The sequence below is a fragment of the Tiliqua scincoides genome, chromosome 5 (genome assembly GCF_035046505.1).
Source record: "Tiliqua scincoides isolate rTilSci1 chromosome 5, rTilSci1.hap2, whole genome shotgun sequence".
Lineage (NCBI taxonomy): Eukaryota > Metazoa > Chordata > Lepidosauria > Squamata > Scincidae > Tiliqua > Tiliqua scincoides.
The window spans coordinates 282,206-304,630 of NC_089825.1; the positions used below are offsets into that span (position 1 = coordinate 282,206).

The following is a 22,425-nucleotide window of genomic DNA, read 5'->3' on the forward strand; positions in this document are numbered from 1 at the left end:
GTTCTGTTGGAAACCACAGAATCACACAGATGCCCCGGAGTGCACTTTCTAACATCCAAAGTGCTCTTTGTATAGGAAGCCTGCAGCTTGGGAGGCAGTGCCAAGTAAATAACTTCACCACTTTGTGGCAGGGATGGTGGGCCAGGACCCACAAACCCCAACATAGTGTTGCTTTTCACATTTGTATTCCAGCCTTCCTGTACTGAGTTCTGGAAGGCATACATGGATGTAGATTGCCCTGTACATGCCCAGTCTCGTCTGATCTCAGAAGCTAAGCAGGGTCAGGCCTGGTTAGCACTTGGATGGGAGACTGCCTGCGAATATTGGGTGCTGTAGGCTTATACCATAGTCTTTTGAGACTGAAGGTTGCCAACCATTTTTTCCTTACAACAGCCTCATAAGGGAGCTTTGAGAGAGAGAAACCAACCCAAAGTCACCTAGTGAGCTTCACTCTAACCACTGCATTATACTCACTGCGGACAGCAAGCATGTCCTTTCACCTCACCAGCCACTGGGATGTTCTCTTTCCTCGGGATCAGCCACTAGGGAGCCATCTTGTATGCCTCAAAGAATCAGAGTTACCTGCAGGGCCTCCAGCTGCCAGCTTAGAAGATCCTTTTTGAAGCACTTCCCATTTTCTCTTACTCCTAGTTAGCAGGAGTCAGGGAAACCAACATACCTACTGCTGTTTCTCCTGCCATTTCCAACCTCAGACTCCTCGGGACGAAGGGAAGTCATTATGGCTTGTGTCTCTAAACATCTGTGCAAGCAACTAATTCTGACCCAGGAGACAAAAGGAATGTGCCTCTCTTGGGCTCTTTTGGGTATATCATGTGGCCTAATGTATTCCATCGCCCCAGGTGGGAGAGACTCATCTCAAGGCCCGATCCTCCACTGTTTTCTGTCTCCAGTGGAGGAAATCACTTCTGTCAGTTCTGCCCAGAGGGGACTACTGTCATGATCTCTGTCGTGCAGTATGTTTTGTTAATCTGGCCTTGCTGGCATTCACCTTGTTTGGATGCATATCTGTGGAATGCAGTGGTTTTTTTTTTTTTTCAGATGGCACATTCCACGAGAATAATTCACCATTACAGGGAAGAGGGAAGCATTGGGGAAATCTGTGTTCAGATGCCTGGTGTGGTGTTCTGACACCAGACAGTACAACCTGTATGCATCTTCTTTTCCAGTGTTTGTAGTCCTCGATCCTGCAAATATTTATGCACGCTTAGAACCAATTCTACTTGTGCAAAATGGGCCTAAGCACTCAGAGAGTCTAGGGGTGTGCAAAAGCCCATTGAGAAATTTCACATTACATAGAAACTTGTTTGGCTTCCCTTGAGTCTTCTCAGATGCTGGTTCTTGGGAGAAATCATGAAGTTCAGTACAAGTTTCACCTTTTCTAAATAAGAACATAATAAGAACATAAGAACAGCCCCACTGGATCAGGCCATAGGCCCATCTAGTCCAGCTTCCTGTATCTCACAGCGGCCCACCAAATGCCCCAGGGAGCACACCAGATAACAAGAGACCTCATCCTGGTGCTCTCCCCTACATCTGGCATTCTGACTTAACCCATTCCTAAAATCAGGAGGTTGCGCATACACATCATGGCTTGTACCCCATAATGGATTTTTCCTCCAGAAACTCGTCCAATCCCCTTTTAAAGGCGTCTAGGCTAGACGCCAGCACCACATCCTGTGGCAAGGAGTTCCACAGACCGACCACGCGCTGAGTAAAGAAATATTTTCTTTTGTCTGTCCTAACCCGCCCAACACTCAATTTTAGTGGATGTCCCCTGGTTCTGGTATTATGTGAGAGTGTAAAGAGCATCTCCCTATCCACTCTGTCCATCCCCTGCATAATTTTGTATGTCTCAATCATGTCCCCCCTCAAGCGTCTCTTTTCTAGGCTGAAGAGGCCCAAACGCCGTAGCCTTTCCTCATAAGGAAGGTGCCCCAGCCCCGTAATCATCTTAGTCGCTCTCTTTTGCACCTTTTCCATTTCCACTATGTCTTTTTTGAGATGCGGCGACCAGAACTGGACACAATACTCCAGGTGTGGCCTTACCATCGATTTGTACAACGGCATTATAATACTAACCGTTTTGTTCTCAATACCTTTCCTAATGATCCCAAGCATAGAATTGGCCTTCTTCACTGCCACCGCACATTGGGTCGACACTTTCATCGACCTGTCCACCACCACCCCAAGATCTCTCTCCTGATCTGTCACAGACAGCTCAGAACCCATCAGCCTATATCTAAAGTTTTGATTTTGGTGCCAGCCGTATTGTCAAGAATTGGGGCCACACCCATCTTTCCTTCTTCATACGGCCTCACATGCTTCTCCCTGGCTTTCTTGCCAGACCGATCTCATTGGCCTGCTTTCTCCTCCTGAGTATTTATATGCCATCTTCTGATGCAAATACCCTCAAGGCATCCTATAACCATCTGTAAAAGCAGCAAAATACAATGAGATACCATATCAACAACAGCAACACTTTAAAAAATGAAACCACAAGAATAGGAGGAGCAGAACCATTGGAGACAGGCAGCAGCTGAACTAATTAAAAAGTATGAAGGAGGGCAGCAGTTACAGGAAAGTGCAATACCTTATTTGTATGCTTTTAATGGCACAGCGCACCAGTTGAAAATGGCTGCTCTCACCACTGCACTGCTTTAGGATGTCGCTGCTCCACACTGCTCAAGTTAGCCCCTCATGCTGCTGTTTGTGGAGACAAGGATGGATGGGTCTGCTGAAATGTGACAGTAGTGATCTGAACCCACGTTTGCTGCCTGCTGATCTTTCTTTCAGGGCAGATAACGTACAGTTTTCAGATTACTTCTGCTTAGTAGCATAGCTAGAGGGGGTGCAAAGCACTAAGTTTTGCAGGGAGCCTTACTGTGGCGTGCAAGGGGCCCCTCCCCTTCGGAGCCATTCTGGGCGGCGGGAGCAAAACGGAGGCAAATGCCTCTGTTTTGCTTCTGCTGCCCAGAATGGCTCCGAAGGGGAGGGGCCCCTTGCACACCACGGTGAAGCTCCCTGAAAAACGTAGTGCTCTGTACCCCCCTAGCTACACCACCACTTCTGCTGCACTCAGAATTCTTTCCCCAGAGAATCCCTCCTGGCACCCGCAGACTCCATGCCCACAATGTGCTTCATTGGCCACCATTCCATCTACATCAGACCACAGATGAGTTGTTGGGGGATCTGAGGCATGCAATGAGTGCATCCCACACTTGAGGACAACCCTGGGTAGACCTATGTGTAACCCCTTCAAGTGTTAACAAGAAACAAGACTTGCTTGGACAGATCCTTTCCACAGCTTTCTGTACTAACACACAGAAGAATCAGAGCTTTTGGTTCCAGCTGGTGTAGAGGGAGGACGTCCATAGGAATCACAAAGGAGTTTCTCATCTTCCCTCAGATACCCTAAATTAGGAAAGAGTTTGCAAATAGTTTGCCCCAAAATGCATTTTTGTGAGAGGAGTGTTCTGATTCCTTATATAGTTGCAACATGAGTCCATCAAGTGAAGTGACCATATTATACAGAAAGATTCATCATCATCATGTTCATTACCTCTTAAGGATCTAAAAACACAACGCCCTGTATGTGCATAGAACTGACAGTGGCAAGTCCCTATCCATGAATGTACCATCAAAACTGACAAACACATCAGGAAAAGGAAGGACAATGGAGGAGGAGGAGAACACAGTCTTTGCAGTGGAAAGAGGTTGTCTGGGAGCAGCACCAGCTCCACTCGACCTGCACCTCACGAGCCACCTGGGAAGTCCACTTCCCCACGACTGCCACGGAACAAGCCGCAGACAGATCTTGCTGGTGCTGCCACCTGCTTTTCCTCTCCCAAGGCTTCTGTGCCAGCTCCCTTACTGCGGTGGCAACAAGAACCCTCATAACGAAGGTTGGACAAAATGCTGCCGTCTCCCCAGGTTGACTCTCCCTCTGGAGTCAGTTCAGGTAGCGAGCTGTAGGATTCCAGAAGCCTCTTTAGAGGAAGTTGACTGCACACCACCATTCAAACCTCTTCACATTCCCAAGCGGATTTCAATGGAGTTAGTCCGTTTGGCTCCCATTGAGCTCCTTTGAAGCCACAGCTGTAAATAAACATGAACGACAAAAACTTCTTAAGTGAACCATCAGTTCAGACTGATGCAAGCCCAGAGTTATCTTTGTGAAAGCCGTTGACAGGAAGGGGTTGGTGATAAGTTTGCATTGTAGTGGTTGTTCCTGTGGGGTTGGGCCTAAACCATACAGGATGGCCACCCTTTATATAATATTTGCCCACCTAACTAAATCATAAGAAAGAACTTCTTATTCATCCCTACCAACTCCCTGTTCTTCCATGTAGCTTAGAGCACTGCTTCCCAATCTTTTTAATGCTGCGACCCACTTTGTGGGTTGCAGCAGTCAGGTAGCACCCTAGAATGCCTTGTGGCTTTTGGGTAACACCCCAGAATGCCTTACAGCACCACAGCCAGCTCCGGCCGTGACCCACCAAAAATTGATTCATGACCCACTGATGGATCATGACCCACGGGTTGAGAACCACTGGCTTATGGGGCCCTCCAAGCCTTTCCATCAGACCCCAGAAGCCCCTTCTGCCTCTCCACATCCTTTCAGCTTTTTCTCTGACTTGCGATGGCTCCTGTAACAACGTAAACATGGTTAACATCTGGCTCTAAGTCTTGCTATTTTAAACTGTTTCTGCCCAGACAATTTTGCAGGGAGAAGTGAGGGTCAGGGAAACCATGGGAACCCATCCAAGTAACTGTCCATTTTGCCTTTAGGTGGAAAGGAGCTATTGTTAATTGGAATGGCACAGAACCCATCCTGTGACTGACCTGACCTCCTTGGCTGAAAAACAAGCTGAAAGGCACCTGGGCATGTGGTGTGTAACGAGACTGAGCGACATGGAATGGAAGATGCTGGCCATATGCTCCATCTATTGTGTAAACAGTGGCTGCGCAAATTTGGAATGCCTTCCCTTTTCTTTATGTACAGTGTGTGACAGTGGAGAACCAGCCTTGACGGCCAGAACGAGCCGGGGGGGGGGAAGAACTGTAAATCTGTCGACATCTAGTCAAGTTCCGTTTCTGAATCCACACCACATCCTGTGATTGTATCTACCAAACAACTGGCTGCACCCACATGTCTCTTTTAGCACTGGCTCTTTTTCATTGTCTCCATTCCAGATCAAGGAAACCAAAATGTACACAAGATAGAAGAAATTGTCCCCAAGAATGGTCCTAACCTCGCGTACCCCAATGGTTTCTACAACACTTTGAACCAAAGGATATCACTGCTAACCTGTTAATACTGGACTCTTGGCTACTGGGAGATGCAAACTAGTGGTGCTGTCCATCTCTTAAGTCCACTGGCGGATATCTTATATTTCTTGATAATGATAATTATTGGGCTACCATTCTAAGCACTGGTAGTCAGGTACTGTAAGCTAGATCAATGTTAAGGAGCAGTACCACAGTGATTTATTCTGTGCATTTGGGCTGGTCTATATCTATACATTACATGTTACCATGTCCATGGCAATTTCCACAACCACCCCTATTGGTATGTATATATATATAAAGTTAGCAAGTGAATACAGGCCTTCATGTAGTGCGATTCCCAACTTCTGCCAGTAACACAACTGATACGGTTTGTGGGTGGGGAGACTTCCTGTACTGTGGTCTTCACTCATGCCGTGACTTGTAACAGACAAAACAGCTGAGTGAGGAGGATTCGCCATGGGCATATGGTGAATGTTGGTGCGTGATCAGGCCTCCAGCAGATGGAGTATTTTCAGCAGTTCTATAAAGTCCATTTTCTTGAACTGTGTAGGAGATATATACACCTGGGGCAGATGTGGGTTGGTTCTTCATCTGGTTGGTCAATTGCACAAAAGCAATAGGCATAATGACTTGTTTACACTCTTTTTTTTTAGGACCCCACCCACCTCTGCCATGTAGCCACACTGAGAACTGCAGTCTTTGTGAGCTACGGCCAGGCAGCCTTGGAACCTAGTCCAGAACTTTGGAAAGGTTGTTTTGGAATGAGGGGGCTTAAGGGAATATATGTTGTCATCATTGTCCCTGCACTTGTGCCTTAGGGACAATGGTTAGTGCCTTAGGTTTCAAAAGTGAAATATACCAGCACTTCTTTTGACGACATTGTGTCTATAATTTTTTTTTAATCAAAGCAAAAACAGAAATACTGTAATATTTCAGCAGAAGGTAGTACATCAGTTTGGTTATGATTTTCACAGCTTCAAAAAAATTGTTTTATGTAAAGAATATTTATGCAATTTTATAAATAAAAATAAGCCAAAAAGGAACTTGAACATGAATTTGAATGAAAGAATTTCATGTTGCTCTTGACAGTACTGTATAAATGTAAGAGTAGGAGATTTGATGAGTTAGAAAGCTGCACAAAACATCTGAAGGCCATTTATAGTCTCAGTCCATGAATCAGACAATGATTTGTATGCGGGCAGAAGAAGAGGGACAATTTGCTACTAAAGACACTTACAGCCAATCCTATCCAGTTTCCTGGGAGTAAGCCCCATTGACACGAATGGGAGTGACTTCTTACTAGACATGCATAGGATTGGGCTGTCACCCTAGAAACAAAGCTGCAGAACCCAGAAGAGTTTTTCAGTGATTTTCACCCGCTGTGCTCCAAATTTCTACAACACACCTGCAGCCCTTTCACGGCACACCCTTGTGCCAGGGTACACCGCTTGAAAATTGCATCTGATTTAGAATCTTTATAGACATTTTTCTTTTTCCCAACAAGACATCTTCTCATATCAGTGACCAGTAAAATGACAGAACACTAAAATGAGAAAAGAGCAGCTCTATAAACCACCAAACAAGCATTGACATCTAAGGATCAACTTGTGGAGCAAGCATGTGAGTCCGGGACAGTCAAATGAGACCGACTTTGGGGGCAGAGTTCTGAAGTTCTGAATTTCAGTCTGCAGCTGGAAGATCATATTTATTAACGGTCAAGCTACTGCATTGAGGCAAACTGATCTAAACCCTGACTCCCAGATAGGCTAGTCTTGTTTCAAATTTTTTTACTTCAGGGGCATAGCTGGAAGGGGTGCAAAGCACTAATTTTTGTAGGGAGCCTCACCGCAGCATGCAAGGGGCCCTTCCCCCCTTTGGAGCCTCTGTTTTGCTCCCCCTGCCTGGAATGGCTCCAAAGGGGAGAGGGAGGGACCCTGACACACTGCAGTGAAGCTCCCTGCAAAAGTGAGTGCTTTGCACCCCCTCTAGCTGTGCCACTGTTTTACCTGCTCAGTTTTTCACATAGGGAAACATTCTAATATGGTACCCCCTTCCTGCACCCTGTAGGACTTGGTCCTAGCTCTTGTGCACAGATTCTAGCACTTAATTCTGCATGTGAGTCATGCCTGAGTGCGCTCCCTTAGGCATCTTTCTGCCACTGCATCCTGGGCCTGCCTGTGCACACTGCAGGATGAAGTGACAATGCTCTGTGAGCTGGTGGTGGGATATGTAGGGCCGTTTCAGGCTGCAAGTGGGAGAACCACAGTTTTCAGTACTAGGCTGTGTAAATGGGCACAGCAGACAGAGGGCTGGGCTAGAACCACCCTTTCCTCCCTGATGTGCTGGAGTTTGTTCCTTTGCTTTACTTGCAGAGCTTCTCGTGGGGAGGGAGGGACGGGTTCCAAAACAGTGTTCTCCATTGCAGCCTGAAATCCACCCTCACTCGACAGCATGGGTAGCTCTGACCTCAGTCTGCTCACGTCCTTCTCTGGTCCAATCTCAGAAGTATAATTTGTTTTGCACATGTTTATCCTGCCCTTTTTCCAAGGAACTCAGGGTTGTGTACATAGTTCCTGCCCTCCTTTTGTCCTCACAACAACCCTGAGGTGAAACTAAGAGAGTGACTGGCCCAAGGCCACCCAGGTGGCTGAGAGGGGATTTGAACCTGGATCTTCCAGGTCCACGTTCAAGTCCAGAACCAGTACACCATCCTGGCTTATCTGTTGAGTATCTGTTGTTGGGGGGGGGGGAGTGATCCACATGCACAGAAACTGCCTTGTGTTGCTTGCTGCACACCCAGCTCAGGGGACACAGTAGCATAGCTAGAGGGGGTGCAAAGCACTAAGTTTTGCAGGGAGCCTTACTGCGGCATGCAAGCGACCTGTCCCCCTTCCCTTCAGAGCCATTCCGGGCATAGGGAGCAAAACAGAGGCGAACTGAGTGCTTTGCACCCCCTCTAGCCACACTATTGAGGGGAAAAAAGTGTAATTTTTTTATTTTAAAAATTTTACACAGTATTAAACCACTCATTAGTGCTACTACTGTGTGCTCAAGCAGCCCATTGTTTTCTAAGTTAATATTATGACTAGCTCATGTTCTCTTTGTTTTATTATCTTCATCATTGAGTGCTGGCAAGAGCTGCCTGGGCCAGCTCTCGGTAAGAACAATTTCTCCTCCTGATAAGTACAACTCAAGCTTCCCGTTTGCTGTGTAAACTGTGGAAGTTGGTCCCAGCAGGGCACCCTTGTAAAGGAACTTCCTATAAGTCAACAGCCTTTTTAGATTGGAAGAAGCCAGCTGTGAGCACCACAATAAGGATGTCATTTTCTCTCCAGGACTTTCTGTCAGAGTTTGAAATGGGGGTTTGAAAAGAAACACACTTTTGTGCATGAGATTCTAGGATGGACATCAGAAGACACCTTTCAGCACACTTGCCCTCTGATGCCCACGTGAGGCTTCCAAGCAAGGCACAGAGGTCACAGCCTGGTATTTTGCATCCATGCATGAAGCATCGATCTGTGACCCTGGGAATGGCTTGGAAATGCGCATTTCTCATGTGACACCACACTCAGAAGTGTGGTTAGATAGTATTATCACAACTCTCCAGGAAGGCTCAAGAGAGGATGTGAAGGAAGTGGGAAGGAGTGAACCGGCGATAGCAATTGGTGCCCGGGTGGAGAATGGGACCTTGGGCTCTTGCCAAGGTTGGGACCTTGAGAGCCTTCGGTAAAGAAAGGTGACTCCCTTTCCACAGAAATCCCAAAGCATTGAGAAGACAGAGGGGAAAAAGGTAGGAATGGGGTTGCATTTCTTTCCATCACACCTTAAAACTTGCTTGGCACAGATACGCAGGTCATCAGCAAGAAAATATGCTAAGCATCCATTGCCCTGCTTTCCAACAAGTATTTATGAGTTCAGAAAATGCAAGCAAAGAGTGTGCATGACAGATGCGTGACAGATACATTTTTCCCACCCAAAGAAGAGTGTTGCAACAAAAGGCCTGTTATAGAACCCAAGCGGTAAAAGCCTTGTTTAGGCAGGACCTACAGGCATACTCAAGGACTTTCTGCCGCCCAACAACCAGGATTCAAATGGGAGACCTGATGGCTTCACAGTGGAGCCCGGCCCTAGTGAGCGTTCTGGGACTCCCTGGGTGATCAGGCCTCAGGACTCCAACCTTCAGGTGCAGGTGGGAATAGGTTGTGCAACAGCAGCTCCAGTGACCAAACATCAGCACGTTGCCACATCTGCCTGGCTTCATAGCATCATCATGTTCATGATGTGATCCTGGTTGGCTGGGATCGCTCGTCAAGAGAAAGCAAAAAGGCACCAACAAGTCTAGAATTTTTAGCATTCAGGCACCATTTAACCACTGTTTACACCCTGAAAATCAAAACAGGTAAACATTTGTTGTTGACCTAAGCCCTATGCTAATGTTCCCTCTCCATGGTGAGGGAAAACCCAATGGGGCCCCCAGCATTGCACACTGAAGCCCCTTCCCCTGCTGATGACATGCTGTTAGCCCCCGCTCCACTCGCCTCCCAGTGTTTGCCCCAGTGATTGGAACCCTGGCTACACCCGAACCCCCTGCGCTAGTTCTGTGATTGGAACCCTGGCTAAACCCGTGCTAGTTCTAAGACTCAAAAAATAATGTAGAAGGTTGTTCTGAGAAGGTCCCACTGCAACTATGGACCTCTATGAAGCTCCACTACCCAAGGGGTCAAGTGTTTAGCTTGTTCCTCTCCCCACGTACCTCTTTGCGTGGGCTCGGCTCCCACCTTTCAAGGACAGGGATCGAGCTGAGAAGGAACAACAATCTCTGGCCGCTGACATTTGTGTTCACGTGTAACCTCCGTCTGCTCGAGCAGGGATTAGACAGCCCCAAGCATAATGTGCAGTACTTCCTTGATTTTATTGCTCTGGTTCACTTCATGTCATGCCAACAAAGCTTGATTTAGGAAGCTGTAATCATGCAGCGCTGATGTTTTTAACGGCCCTTCCCCAAAGAGTTCCAGTGACTGTTCTCCGTCTAGGAAGTTTTGCCTGGAAGGCTGCAGAAAACATCTTCCTGAGGGGTGAAGGGCTGGCTGCCTTTTTTCTTCCCTTTTTTATATAAACACCACTGTGGCTTGTTTATAAAGTACTAAATACCTTTTTGTTATTGCCACAATCTGTTTCCCTTTGGCCTCGGGGGCTGTGACTCAGGAGCCTTCCCCTGTAAATCAGGCTGTCCACCAACAATGGCTGGGCCTCATAAATGGCAGCTGCAGAAATGGCTGGCGTGATTAACCATCATACGAAATGTGTGAAATACTGTAATCCAGGATCTCTTCTTTCCCGCCTGGCTGCCTGAGGCTTGGGAAGGGCTCTCTTGGGGCCTGCAAAACAGCTGGACAGACAAGTTTTATTCCTGCCGTAAGGTCAAGACCGGCCCATCCATGAGGACAACTGAAGTGGCTGCCTCAGGCGGCAGCAGGCAGGGAGGCACCCACCCCAGGTCGCCCCATTTGCCTCCACTGCACACCCTCAGAACCTGTCCCATCACCAGGTAGGGTGCAGCATTTGGCATTCTGCTGCAGATGCCAGGAGGTTGTGGGCAGTGCCTGCATAGGGCGATCAGATGTGGCAATCTGACAGCCGCAGGTAGGGAAGGTAACCTCCACTGTAGATCTTACTGCTGTGAGGAAGGCAAGGTTAAGGGCACAATCCTATCCAAGAGGCTTACGCTGTATTCAGCGCAGGATAGAGGCCAGAATTGGCTCAATCTTCCCCTTACCCCTGGGTAAGGCGCCCTTACGTTTGTGACCCTTCTGGGCAGGTGCAAGGGACTTGCACCAGCCCGTGTGCAGCTCAGGATTGCACTGCACGTTGCTCAGAGCTTCATGTACTCTGTTTTTTATTTGCTACCAGACTGTCACTTAGCTAAGAACATAACATAAAAAGAGCCCAGCTGGATCAGGCCAAGGGCCCAGCTCTAGTCCAGCTCCCTGGGTTTTGCAGCTCCGGGCATCCCAACAGCACAAAGAACAACAAGATACCTGTATCCTGATGCATCTGGCATTCAGAGGTAGCCGACTTCTGAAATCAGGACGTTGAACCTTTAAAGGCATCTAGGACAGGCACCATCAGCACATCCTGTGGCAGGGAGTTCAACAAATTAATTATGCTCTGGGTATGGAAACATTTTCTTGTGTCATTCTCTTCTTTTCTTTGAGCCATGGGCAGCCAGGAGCCAGGAACCAAACATGAGGATTCACACCACGGGCCAGAGACAAGGCACTCAAGCTTGGTGTCAATTTTGAGAGGGGCCAAGCTGAGTGTGCGAACAAGCCAAATGCTAGGAAAGATCGTAATTACTCAGGCAAAATCCCAGTCTGAACAAAAAGGCTTTATAGCTTCTCCTGATGCGGAGAGCCAATGGCCAGCCTGAATGGGCAGAGCCACTCTGGTACTCAGGAACCTGCCAGGACCGTGCGACATGAGGCCTGCACCTGACTGGTTTTATATAACGATGTTGCTTTTTGCCAAACAATTAAATAAAGAATGCACAGGATTGGTTGATAGGCAAGAATGTAGTCTAGATGAGGAAGAATTCAAAGATTGCCCTTTTCACACACTTTCCTCCACCCATTCCTGAATGTGTGATGGGAGGCTGCAGGCCTATGGCACCAGGAAACTCTGTCCACAGTAAACATGCATGTGCCCCACACTGCCAATGATGGGTGCATGACGTCTGCCTCCATCCTCCCTGTGGTCAGTGTTTGTCTCTGCAGCAAGGCAAGGCATCGCACGAGCACTACTGTTGGAAGCATGATTTGCTGGCAAGATAATCCTGTCCTCACCTGTGCACGCTTCACGCATATTGGAACGCATGGGAATTAATGTGTGAAGAGGGCTACAGATGGTCAGGTTTCAAAAGATAGCGTGCAAGGCAAGAAGAGGCAAGAAGTTGCTCAGCCTGAAGAGCTGAGCCTACAGTAATGGTTGCATAAGGCCAGCCAGGCCCCTCTTGATTCTTCTGTCTTCTGGTCTGGCAAGACTGATGAGCTGCAATACCCCCTCTGGCCATTCAGTGGGTGGTGCTGCAACATCACAAGCCCAGGTCAAAACATCTCTTGTCTTTAGAGCTGTCCCGGGGTGTAAAGCGTAAGGCAGCAATTTCCAGTGTTTTCATTCTCACTGTGGTCTTTGCCTCTTGTGACGTCACTTCCAGGTTCTGTGGCTCTGTTTCTGGGGTATCTGTCATAATGAATTGTCTGACCCCACAGATCCAGCAGAGGGAGAGGAACAGACAATTTGTTATTCCAGAATGATGCTCTAGAACAGGGCTGTCCAGACTCTGGCCCGTGGGCAGATGCAGTGCCCTTGCTGACCCCTCCCTCGCATGAGCAGAGCTTACTGTTCCATGGGGGGGGGGCTTCCATTGTCGCTGCAATAGCACCTCATGTGCACTCTGCCCCACCGCTCCTGCATTCTGCTGCCCCAGCAGGCTCTGCTTCAGGATTTTCTGGTAGACACAGCATGTGGAACAAATATGGGGGGCGATCGGTGTCAATGATGGAAGCCTCCCGGGCACAACGGTAATATCTGGTTGCGCAGGAGAGGCTGTTTGCAGTGTGCAGTGGGCTCCAATTTGGAGTCCCTGCCCTGGAAACAGATTTGCAGAACCCGGAAGACTTTTCCAGTCATTTTCAATTGCTGTGCTCCAAACTTCCATGGCAGACCGTGTGCCACAGCACACCGGTTGCAAAATCACTGGAGTGAGGTGTCCGTCCCAGGTGCCAGCGTCCTCTGGAAGTTACCAGCAAACTTTTCGCAGCCCAGGGAGATACTCTTAACTTGTAGTCCTGAAGGCTCACCCCAAAGGGGAGCTGCGCAGAGGATGGGCTTCCAGCTCTAACCTCAGGGGGTTGATTGTATCCTTCTTTGCTGGTGTTCCATTGCTGTTTAAATCAGTTTGTATGTCTGTGAGCTTTTGACATTTCCGCTGTACCTGTTTTAAGCGTCTCCCTGTATATTCATTTTTAATATTTTTTTGCCGTTTTTGTTGCTCCCGGTGTGGAAGGGATTGTCACTCCCGAATCGGCCTTTTCAGCCACACTAGACGCTGTTCCAGAACCACCTTTCAGAGCGCGATACCATAGTCTTTCGAGACTGGAGGTTGCCAACAACATATGTTACAATAATGTTTATATTTGGATAGCCACATTGGAAAAACTCAGCAAATTACCCTGCACATGCCTGATCTCATCTGATCTCGGAAGCTAAGCAGGGTCAGGCCTGGTCAGTACTTGGATGGGAGACCGCCTGGGAATACTGGGTGCTGTAGGCTTATACCATGATCTCAGAAGCTAAGCAAGGTCAGGCCTGGTCAGTACTTGGATGGGAGACCGCCTGGGAATACTGGGTGCTGTAGGCTTATACCATAGTCTTTCGAGACTGAAGGTTGCCAACCAGCCACATTGGGTGCCTCTGCAGTGGTGAAAAGTGGGATAAAAATACATCAGTAAAATATAACTTTATATTTACATATAGCTCTTAAGGGTCTTGGCAACCTTTTGCCTCTTCCTGTGGACTTTCAGCAATTCAGATGAGTTGCTGCAGCTTCCAGAAGCTTCTCTCTGTCTGAGGGAAACAGAGTCTTGGCACTACTACAGATGACATTCTGTGGTGCTTCTCAATGGCATCTTTGCACAGAGAACGGCTCTCATGAATGCCATCAAAGTCCACGATGGAGACTTAGATATCGTTGTGGGTGACACCCCCCCCCCCGCATTCCCCACAGGCATTTTACAAGCACAAATGATCGGACTGCTTGTTCCAGCATGTGGAAAAATTACGGGACACAGAGACAGGGAAGGCACAGTTTGGTCTGGAGCTTGGTCGGTTTCCTGCTGACATTTTTGAACGCTCTCGGCAGAGGGCACAGGAAACAGCCTCTGGTGCCGCTATTCAGCTCCCAATGGCACGACTCAAGTGTGCCAGGGAAGCCACATTCATAATGAACAAATGAAGGAGAGCCGCAGCCCAGCCTCCCCTCCAGCAGCCCTCTCTTGGTGGCCTTTGAGTTCTGCAGGCCTCCGACTTTGTCACTGGGGGGTTTCCCCAAGTCAAGAGCAAAGAATGTGAAATTTGGACCACGAAAAGCACGGGAGGTTAAGTTAAAAGGAACAGCTTCCTGGTCCCCGGGATCTGCATACACCCACCGAAGTATGTCAATTTTGATCTTCAGTCTAGCAACCTGTAAGTTCCCAGAGGCCTGGCTGAGCATTCTGGGTTCTCCTCCAAATAGCTGAATTATTACTGCTTTTATCTCTATGTGCTTATTAAAAAAAAATTGCCCTTTTGGATTTAAATGCTCTAATCTGATTTACTGCCCATTCTTATCTCCTGTCAGATCATAGCCTGCAGCCTTGCATTGCAATGATGGGAGGAGGGCAATCAGACAGCCTGCAGGAGGGAAGTAAAAATATTTTGTGCTTACTCCCCAGTAGGCTGCCTTATTGCCTAGGGGTCTCCCCAGACCTACCGCTAGCCATTTTGCTGGCGTAAATCCAATGAAACAAAGGGGGCAGGAAGGGTTCAACAGGATCCACCTCTCCCTCCCCGGCCTCCCCCTCTCTCCTACAATGCACCTCTCCAGCAGCAGTTGCAGCGGTCTCCTCTGTGTAAGGGGACAATTGTTTACTTACCCAGGGGAAAGCTTCTGGGGCGTTCACCTCTGTTTTGCTCCCACTGCAAGGATTTGGTGGCCACCACCACGGCTGATCCCACCCCCTTCCTGGACCCTACCCACCCATTCCGAAGAGGATGGACCACTTGCACGCTGTGGTGAGGCTCCCTGCAAAACTTAGTGCTTTGCACCCTTTCTAGCTATGCCACTGGGTGTGTGTACTCAGACCTGCACTGAGTACACACACCCTGAATAGCTGGAACAGGACTGCATGGGACAGCGCTATGGGATCAAGTTTGGGAAGGGAGTTGGGATTTGGCTGCCACCACCACTGCTGATCCCACCCCCTTCCTGGACTCTGTCCACCCATTCCCTGCCTTGTTGCACCCCCTTCCACCCTCCCCCATGCCCATGTTGCTCCGTCCTCCCCACCCCCCATCACCTGACCTTTGACAGCAGGCAACTCCAAATCTGCTGGTGGGAAGGCTGTGGCTTTCCTGCCAGCATCCCTGGCAACCGACCGAGCACCAGGCTGCCTGAGCACATTTATGACTGGTGCTGACTGCTTTACAGCATTCCGTGACAGCGACAGACATGCTGCGACGCCAGATGGCCCAGGTAGGACTGGGCTGTTAGGCACACAACTGTGCACTCTACACAACCAGTGCCACGTGCATATTTTGTACCCTTAGCATCTGCACCCGAATACAAAATGAAAATGCAAAACTTCTTTGAATCCTTCCTTGGCAAAAGTGATCTAGACCAGGGGTCTCCAAACCCCGACCTGGGGGTCAGATGCGGCCCACGGCAAGCCTTTATCTGGCCCGCAGCCGGCCTCTGATCCCCTGAGAGCCTCTGGCCCAGTTGACCAAACACAACCAGAGTTGTGCTTATGGGGTGGGGGAAGGGGGTCCATTTAAGTGTGTGCTTTATTTCTTGGGCTGTGTTCATTCTTGGAGAAGCCCTGGACATTTGAGCCCATTCATTCATCTAAGTTTCATCTCTGATGTGTTTATTTAAATTTTATATTTAATTTTTTTTTTCCGGCCCTTGACACTGTACCAGATATTGATGCGGCCCTTTGGCCATAAAGTTTAGAGACTCCTGATCTAGACCATTCTCATCTAGACCATTCTCAAGTCCTCCAAGCTCCTGAGAGAGAGAATAATGTAGCAATTTCCATATCCTGTACTGGGTGAGGATTGAAAGAATCAAAGCAGGAACTGTACCAGCTGTAAAGGAAAAAGGAAGGGGGGAGAGGTTGAAATGTTCAGATCTGTGAATAAAATGTTAATTACTGGAGGGGGGGGGAAATAAAATCCTCTGCAGATGTCAGCCAATCAGCCAACAGCGGTCTCTTTCCGCTTCTCGAAAAATCCTGGTGTTCGAAAGATAACAAAACAAATTTATTTACCAACAGTTGCAGCCAATGGCTCACTCTGTGTGTGTGTGTGTGTGTCTGTGTGTGTGTGTGTCTGTGTGATACCAAAACAATCAATACACATTCCTGGAGTAAATCACATGGTGCCATGAAAGTTGTCAGCCCACCACTGAAAAAAAATGCTGGCAGAGATTTGCTGCTTTGTTGCCACAAAACCAAAGGGCAAGGCTTCTCTCTCTCTCTCTCTCTCTCTCTCTCTCTCTCTCTCTCTCTCTCTCTCTCTCAGAAACAACCATCACATTGTAAAGTGGAAAAGGAAAATTGTGTTGGGGACTTGATTAAATTAAATAAGATGATTAAATTAAATTAAATTAAATAAGAAATAGGAGAGGGTACATGATATAGATTTCTAAAACCATAGCAGGTGTCAAGAAAGTGGACAGCAAGAGGCGCCCCCCCCCCCTCAAAAAAGGTACAAATTGGAGTCATCCTATTAAATTGCTTTGCAATAGAGGTATTTGTTTCCGGTGTGTAAGATAGGATTACAGCCTTTTACTGAATAAGCCTTTTACTTACTCCTGAGTAAAACAAGTAACACCATTTTCAGAACAGACAAAAAGGAAGAACTTTTCGCATCCGACTGGCAAATGGATTGCTGGATGAGAACGGCCTTCATTCGGTTCTGGCAAAACTCTTCTTCCATTTGGAAGAGGGTGTGGCACGCAGGGAGCCTCCTTAGAGAGAGATTTAGAAGGAGGATTTCTGGCTTACCCAAATCCTTAAGGCTCAGCAATGGCATAGCTGGAGGGGTGTGCAAAGCACTAAGTTTTGCAGGGAGCCTCACCGCGGCTTACAAGCAGCCCTCCTCCCCTTTGGAGTCAGGTGTATGCCTCCATTTTGTCCCCCCCACCGGAATTGCTCTGAAGGGGAGGGGGAGGGTCAACTTGCATGCTGCGGTGAGGCTCCCTGCAAAACTTAGTGCTTTGCACCCCCTCTAGCTATGCCACTTCGGCTCCGCACTGTTACCTTTCCCTAGAGACACTGTGTGCCGGGCACATGCACTGAATCAGAGCTTTTGGCAGCTGCTTTAAGAGAGCACGTCCTGGCCACTGCCTGCTTTAAGCCCATCCATAAATGACAGGCTTCCAGTAACGTGGAGTTTGGCCCTTCGCAGCCTGTTAACACAGAGAGACTTTTCCATTACTTTCAAAGGAGGAAAGAGACTCAGTTTGATTCATGGGTGCATTCTTTTGCACACGTGGGTTTTCTTCTTCCTCCAAAATGTACAAGTTGCTTGTGTATGCTGGAGCTTTGAGTGTGCACAAAAGTGTGTGGAGGGCTCTGCAGCAGGTCCCTGATTTGGGGCCTGAATCAGCTTTACAAACACTTGCTAACACTTGCAAAATGTGTGTTGGCCTGTGTAGCCTGCCATCTGCTTTGTCCAAAAATCTCCTTTCTGCTTTATTGTGACTTGGTAGCACTGAGATTTAGACTGAGAAGAACACAGTACCAAGACACCTCACATCCACCCTCAGTTCTTCTGAAGTCTCTGGGAGCAGGCGCAGGCATTTCAGAACCTGTCGGCTTTCCAAGAACATGACTATCATTTCTTAGCACTGATCAACTTTTCTCAGCTGTCAACATAATTAAGAGAGCAGGTGCTACTTTCTTAACCACATGGCCACGGCCTCTTACACCCCTGCAGTTTGTTCTGGAGTTGCAAAGCCTGAGGGATAAATGTTAGCAACGAGCTAAGTGTACAGGATGCTTGGGAAGGGAATGATTTTCTTCCCCTAGTACAGCATGTCCTGGGTGAGCTTTCCTCCTGCTTGCCTGTCACAGTCTGGGGTCTCTCTGACCGATCGGAGGCACTCCTGGCTCACTGCCTGAGCACTCCCACTCAGTCAGAAATGCATATTCCCAATTCAGTTCTGGTGTATTCTGCCCTCTGAAGGGTCTCGACACACCATGAGAGATGAACGCAGGGCACAGTTCCCAGGTAATCAAGGCAAACGCTGAATCCAAGTTCTTGCGCAGATTCACCTGGCTGATCAAGCGCATCAAACAGATTGGGCGTACAAGTCCTCAGGGCAAACTGCCCTCTGGTAGGTTCTAACTCCCAGTTCTCCAGCCAAGGGGAAGTGGAAGCCCTACAGGTTAACTCCCCATACTACATGGACCTAAATAATAATAATAATAATAATAATAATAATAATAATAATAATAATAATAATAATAATAATAATAATACAGGTATTTATATACCGCCTTTCTTGGTCGTCAGATTTCTCCTCAGACTTTATTCAAGGCGCTTTACATAGGCAGGCTGTTTAAATCCCCGTAGGGATTTTTACAATCGAAGAAAGGTTCTATCTTTCAAGAACCACAACATTTCAGATGGATCTTTCTGATCTGGTATCACATTCTGGCCTCCAGTTTCCTCCCACGCAGGCTGACAAGCAGCTCCTTCATCTCTCACTTGAAGGGCGGCCAAGACACTTCTTTGCTCACACCAAGGAGCAGGTGGAATAACTCGGCTTGGCTTGTCGGCTGCTTCAAGGTCTCACCATTCAGGGTGCCGGTGGCCTCGAACTGGTGACCTTCGGATGTTATCTTCAGGCAAACGGAGGCTCTACCCTCTAGACCAGACCTTCTGCCCCGCATTCATATAGTAATAAATGCACTGGGTGGCCATTTGCCACCCCTTATTTGTACTCCAATCCAGTGGCTTAGCCACAGGGGGTGCAAAGTACCAAGTTTTTCACCATGGCCCTGCCACTCATTAACCTATATATGTTATGCAGAAGTAAGTGCTCGGATCATAGAACTGTAAGAAGTTCACAGGATTATCGAGTCCAGTTCCTGCCCATAGCAGGAAATCCTCCAAGAGCATCTCCAGCAGGTGCCTGATGAGAGTCTCCTCGAAGGTCTCCAGTGAGGAAGAGTCCACCACCTCCCTTGGTAAGAGGTTCAACTGCTGAACTGTCCTTGCCATTAAGAATTTCTTCCTGACATCCAACAGAAATCGACTCTCTTGAACCCATTTGATCTAGTTCTACTCTCAGATGTAGGCCTACTGTATTCAGTGGCGCTTACTTCCAGGTAAGTGTGTTTAGGATCACAGCCTTGACTCCATTGAGCCCATGGCCTTTCCCTTCACTCTGGCAAGGCATGAGACAGGTTACTGTAATAACAACATGAAAATATGAAATGAAAAATATCGCATGAAAATGGGAGCATTGACAAGCTCTTTCTTGCCTCGCAGTCCGGACACCAGTTCATCCTCCCAGTAGGTCAACCTTCATCTGGTAATAGTTGGGTCCACCCAGCTTTCATTTCCATGAAGGAATTCTGGCACACGAAAGCAACAACAAAGCTTCAGGCTAAGTTAGGTCCCAACATTCGTTGGCCAAGCTCCCAGAGACATTCGGCTTTGTGAACTTCCAAGGAAATGTTATGCATTTACAATCACTTAGAACGACCTGATCCATGGAAAGACACACCTAAAATAACATTGTTTTCATAATATATTTTGAGATGGGGATTGGTGAAAACAGATCTGAACAGTCCATGAACGCTATCAATCAATTACATACGCAGTGGGACATACAGAGATGAGCCAAAATGCTGGGGAGTGGTGCATCTCAGTGGTCTAATACAAGCTTCCTATACAGAAGGTCTGAGGTCCAATCCTGACACCTCCAGATAGGATAGAGAAGGATTCTCTTTCAAACCCTGGAGTGCCACCACTAGTCAATACCCACAAAACCAAACTAGATGAGGAGGTGTGGAGGTTGAACTGTCACCTTGCCTGAAAAAGCTAAACAGGATCAGCTCTGGTTTTGTTTTGGGTGGGAGACAGAAGCCACTGGCAAGAGATAAAGGAATGTGGACTGGCAAGAAATGGATCACATCCTAAGAACCAGCCTGAGGCATATTGCACAGCTGCCTGTGGAAACCTGGAAAGCACAAGAGCTGTGAAGCCAGGATGATGATTGCACAATGAAGGGAAACACCTGGAGAAATGAAGGGTGCTATGAGAGAATAAAACTTGTAAAAACCCCAAAGGGGGTTTGTGTCCAGCCTGCCTGTGTAAACCACCTTTGAGTCTATGTGGTTTGAGTCTTTGAGAAAGGTGGTGTATCAATACTGGAATAAATAAACAAGGTGAGCTATTGATCTTCTCCCAGTGAGCCTGCTTTGTCCTCCTGGCTATGAGCGTTTCAACTTGCACGGGATTTGCAACCACATGCTCGCTGCTGTCCAGGGCTTTCTTTTCATTAGGAAGGGTATTGAAAACAAAACGGCTAGTATTATAATGCCGTTGTACAAATCTACGGTAAGGCCACACCTGGAGTATTGTGTCCAGTTCTGGTCGCCGCATCTCAAAAAAGACATAGTGGAAATGGAAAAGGTGCAAAAGAGAGCGACTAAGATGATTACGGGGCTGGGGCACCTTCCTTATGAGGAAAGGCTACAGCAGGGGTGCTCAATAGGTGGATCGCAAAATGAGTAGATCGCGGAGTGCTGACCCCCCCTTCAGGTGCCTCTGGGAGGAAACGCCGGGCGTAAGGCCCATTGTACTCAATGGGGCTTACTCCCAGGTAAGTGTGGCTAGGATTGCAGCCTCACAGCCTAATCCTAGGCATGTCTACTCAGGAGTAAGTCCTGTTATACTCAGTGGGGCTCAAGGTACACCAACATACATTGTACACATAAATGTTATATGTTATGATGGCGCGAACATTGTAAAAAAAACTCTGGTAGATCTCTGGGCCTTGCTGGGTTTCAAAGTAGCTCTCGAGCCAAAAAAGTGTGAGCACCCCTGGGCTACGGTGTTTAGGCCTCTTCAGCCTAGAAAAGAGATGCCTGAGGGGGGACATGATTGAGACATACAAAATTATGCAGGGGACGGACAGAGTGGATAGGGAGATGCTCTTTACACTCTCACATAATACCAGAACCAGGGGACTTCCACTAAAATTGAGTGTTGGGTGGGTTAGGACAGACAAAAGAAAATATTTCTTTACTCAGCGTGTGGTTGGTCTGTGGAACTCCTTGCCACAGGATGTGGTGCTGGCGTCTAGCCTAGACGCCTTTAAAAGGGGATTGGACAAGTTTCTGGAGGAAAAACCCATTATGGGGTACAAGCCATGATGTGTATGCGCAACCTCCTGATTTTAGAAATGGGTTATGTCAGAATGCCAGATGCAAGGGAGGGCACCAGGATGAGGTCTCTTGTTATCTGGTATGCTCCCTGGGGCATTTGGTGCGCCACTGTGAGATACAGGAAGCTGGACTAGATGGGCCTATGGCCTGATCCAGTGGGGCTGTTCTTATGTTCTTATGTGGCAAAAGGAGGATTTGCCCTTAGGAGGGCAGTGAATGCTCTTCTCCTGCCAGTGAGAGCAAGATTCATGTGCTCTTTGTTTTCTGTGCCTTCTGAATAGGCACTGCTTCTCAGTAGGCATGCATGAGATTGTGCCAGAAAGCCCCTTCTCCTGCCTGAGGATAAAAAAGTGCCACCCCTTTCTTCAGCTTTGAATCAATTGGGGAAACTTTCCTCTGTTCCCTTCAGAACAGAAGAGAACAGTACCTCTGCATGGAGCCACAGCTCTCTCCATCCACTGAGCACACATGAATGGGTGTGCATTGTAATGGAAATGCGCAAGATCCCTTGAGGTGATAGGGTGTGGTGTCAACAGTGGCCCCTTGCTCTGAGACCTTCTGCATGCAGAACACCTGTACAGCACCTTCTCCTCACCACTGACAAATGTCAGTCTTTAAGTTCTTCCTTAGCGGTGGGGATTCTAATTTGTTCTCCAGCAACAACGTTATCACTCTCTGGAATGGCTAGAAGACTTTCGATCCTATTTATCTCTCTTTTTATGTTGTTCTAAAATTGATTTGTAGCCTGTGATGTTTGCTGATGCCCAATAAGAGAGAGGAAAGGAGGAGGGGAGGCATCTATTTTTGCCATCTTGTTCCTCCTGCAAAGAACTCTTTGCCTCTTTCCCCCCTTCCCTGTTTTTTGCAAAGCTTTTGTTTGTTTAAAATTAGC

At 47.8% G+C, this 22,425-nt stretch overlaps 1 protein-coding gene and 1 pseudogene across 2 annotated transcripts in view; both read left to right on the forward strand.

Moving 5' to 3' along the window:
• MINDY4 (MINDY lysine 48 deubiquitinase 4) overlaps positions 1-6,300 on the forward strand; it is an 82,960-nt gene extending 76,660 nt beyond the window's left edge. For both annotated transcript variants that reach the window (XM_066626934.1, XM_066626935.1), the window contains exon 18: positions 4,810-6,300. In XM_066626934.1, coding sequence (XP_066483031.1) covers positions 4,810-4,858 — 49 coding nt within the window. In that variant the 3' untranslated portion in view covers positions 4,859-6,300. The remainder of the gene's footprint in view (positions 1-4,809) is intronic.
• Positions 6,301-13,524: 7,224 nt separating this feature from the next.
• LOC136654459 (5S ribosomal RNA) lies at positions 13,525-13,642 on the forward strand (annotated as a pseudogene).
• The last annotated feature ends 8,783 nt before the right edge of the window (positions 13,643-22,425 follow it).